The 2,550-nt window shown below is 36.8% G+C and overlaps 1 protein-coding gene across 1 annotated transcript; it reads right to left on the reverse strand.

Moving 5' to 3' along the window:
* Positions 1 to 221: 221 nt before the first annotated feature.
* LOC106833325 (olfactory receptor 4K2) lies at positions 222 to 1,754 on the reverse strand. Its single transcript, XM_014844528.3, has 2 exons — positions 836 to 1,754; positions 222 to 365 (listed from the first exon to the last, which is right to left on the reverse strand). The coding sequence occupies exons 1-2, from the start codon at positions 1,752 to 1,754 to the stop codon at positions 313 to 315; spliced, it is 972 nt and encodes a 323-aa protein (XP_014700014.2). The 3' UTR covers positions 222 to 312.
* Positions 1,755 to 2,550: the final 796 nt, after the last annotated feature.

Genomic DNA, 2,550 nt, shown 5'->3' on the forward strand with positions numbered 1-2,550 from the left:
CATAGTATCTGTATGAAACAAAGTGTACTGCTTTGAAGTTTACTTCATAACACTTTCTGATTTGCAGACTTCCCCAGCCTCTTTATTCACTTTGCATTATCAGAAGGGGTTATCATGGCTGTATTTCTTTGCTTATTACCCAAAGTGAGTGGTGGAGACTCCTCTACTTACAGCATTCTCTTTGGACCTCATCAACACTTGTATGAAGTACATCCAGGGTTTTCTTTAATAGAAGAGATCACAAATTGGCTTAAATGCTAAGTACGAATGACTCAGAGATACATGTAGAAAATCATTGTCTAGCTGTCAGAGCTACTCCCACAGCAGTAGGGAGTTTCTAAGGTTTATAGCAATCTTGCTAATTTGTTGTACTTTAGGGACAACTTTCCGAGTAACTCAGCTGCTAGTTGTATGTAACTGTCATTATCTCCAGTTCTGCTTAATCTATACTTTCTCTTCTCATTTTTTGTTCCTCTTTTCCAATGAATGGAATACTAACATTGAATTTCCTAACTGGGACAGTCATTCTTGGCATTCTTATAGATCTTCTTTTTTCCCAGGACAAAATTGTTTCTTTCAGCTTGCTTTTCTGAAATTTAAAATCTATTTTAAACATATGCCTGAGACTAGTTTTAATGTGAAATTATCTGTTCCCTCACAAATTTTGGCAATTACAATGTGGTGAGAACTCCAGAAATAAGATCCTAGCACAGCATTGAAACCAGTGCTGTGTACACAAAACCTGTGGCACTTAATGCCTAGGAAGTTAAAGCTGGAAGTTATCTAACTAGAAGGTATAACTATAAATAATGTGAAGGAGTTGCCTTGTTGGAATTTAAAATCCTTTTCTTCAGTTTCCTCATGGCTGTCTTCACTTCTTGATTCCTCAAGGTATAGATTACTGGGTTTAGAATGGGAGTAAAGATGGTGTAAAACACAGACAGGATCTTGTCTACCAGAAAACTGCTGAGTGGCCACATATAGATGAAGATGCATGGCCCAAAGAACATGAAGACAACAATGAAATGAGCTGTGCAGGTAGAAAGAGCCTTAGACGATCCTCTCGAAGCATGATGCTTGATACTAACCAGGACAACAACATAAGAACTGAATAAAAGAATAAAGCAGGACAAGGCGATTATACCACTTGTTGAGATCATAAAGAGACCCAGGACATAAGTATCCACACAAGCCAGCTGGAATACCACAGGAAGGTCACAGAAAAAGCTGTCTACTTCATTGGGACCACAGAATGGTAATGTGAGAGCAAATATGACCTGGCTCATTGAATGCATGACTCCCACAACCCAGGAAGCCACCACAAGAGCAGCACACACTCGGGGACTTATGATTGAAGTGTAGTGGAGAGGCTTGCATATTGCAATATACCTATCAAAGGACATAGCCATAAGTAAAATGATCTCAGTCCCAGTAAATAGGTGTAGAAAAAATATCTGGGTAATGCAACCATCAAAGGAGATGGTTCTGTGTCCAGTGAGGTAGTCTGTAATCATCTTAGGGGTGGCAAAGGAAGCAAGAGACATGTCAATGATGGAAAGGTTGGTAAGCAGGAAATACATAGGAGAGTGTAGGTGAGAGTTGGCTATAACTGTGATGACTATGAGGCTATTACCCACCATTGTTGCCACATAAAACATTGAGAATACTATGAAGGAAAACATCCGGAGCTCCCAGGAATTAGATAGTCCCAGCAAAACAAATTCAGAAACAGTTGACACATTAGCCACATCCATTGTCCTGATTGATATGTGGACGCCTGTATCAAAGGAAAAAAAAATCAAGGGAAAGTATGATTCTATTGAAGAAAAAATTCCATTTACAAGAATCTACTTTCATAGATTTTATTTCCTCTATGAAAACTTATGTTTACCATTCTTTCCATCCTCAATTGGCATATTGGTTTGAAAGATAATTATAGGATATTGAGATCATAATGAAATGCCACACAAATCACAGATGTTCAAAACAACACTTTCCTTTCTGGTACTAAATGACAATCAAATTGAGATTGTAGCATCCTGAACAGATGTCCTCATGTACTTATTTGTACATCCATTTGTTTATATAATTCTAAAGATAGTAGTCAACATTAAGTAAGCACTTAGTCTGGGCTGACAATGTGTTAAACACACACACACACACACATTTAGTCACTTAGAATTCATCAATAAGGATATCTTTATTGAAAGAACATATAAAAATTCTATCACGTATAAGTGACATGGGCTCTTAAGCAACATTATAGACAGATTTCAATGAACAGTTGCGGAACTCCTGTAAATTTCCAGAAAAGAATCATTAAGATATTCACAGATAAAAGTTATCTCATTGAAACCCATCAGAAACACAGAGAAAATTAGTTTTGCTGATACTTAGCCAGTGGAAGAAGACTGATTTATTATCAAGTTTTACTACAACACAGCCATACAGCCCAGGGAAAAGCATTTAACTTCTTTTCTTCTTAATTTCTTTTTTGTTAAAATATGAGTCTGTTCTTCCTACAAATACTTACAATTCTTTGACTTAAAA

This window comes from Equus asinus, chromosome 2 (assembly GCF_041296235.1).
Source record: "Equus asinus isolate D_3611 breed Donkey chromosome 2, EquAss-T2T_v2, whole genome shotgun sequence".
Lineage (NCBI taxonomy): Eukaryota > Metazoa > Chordata > Mammalia > Perissodactyla > Equidae > Equus > Equus asinus.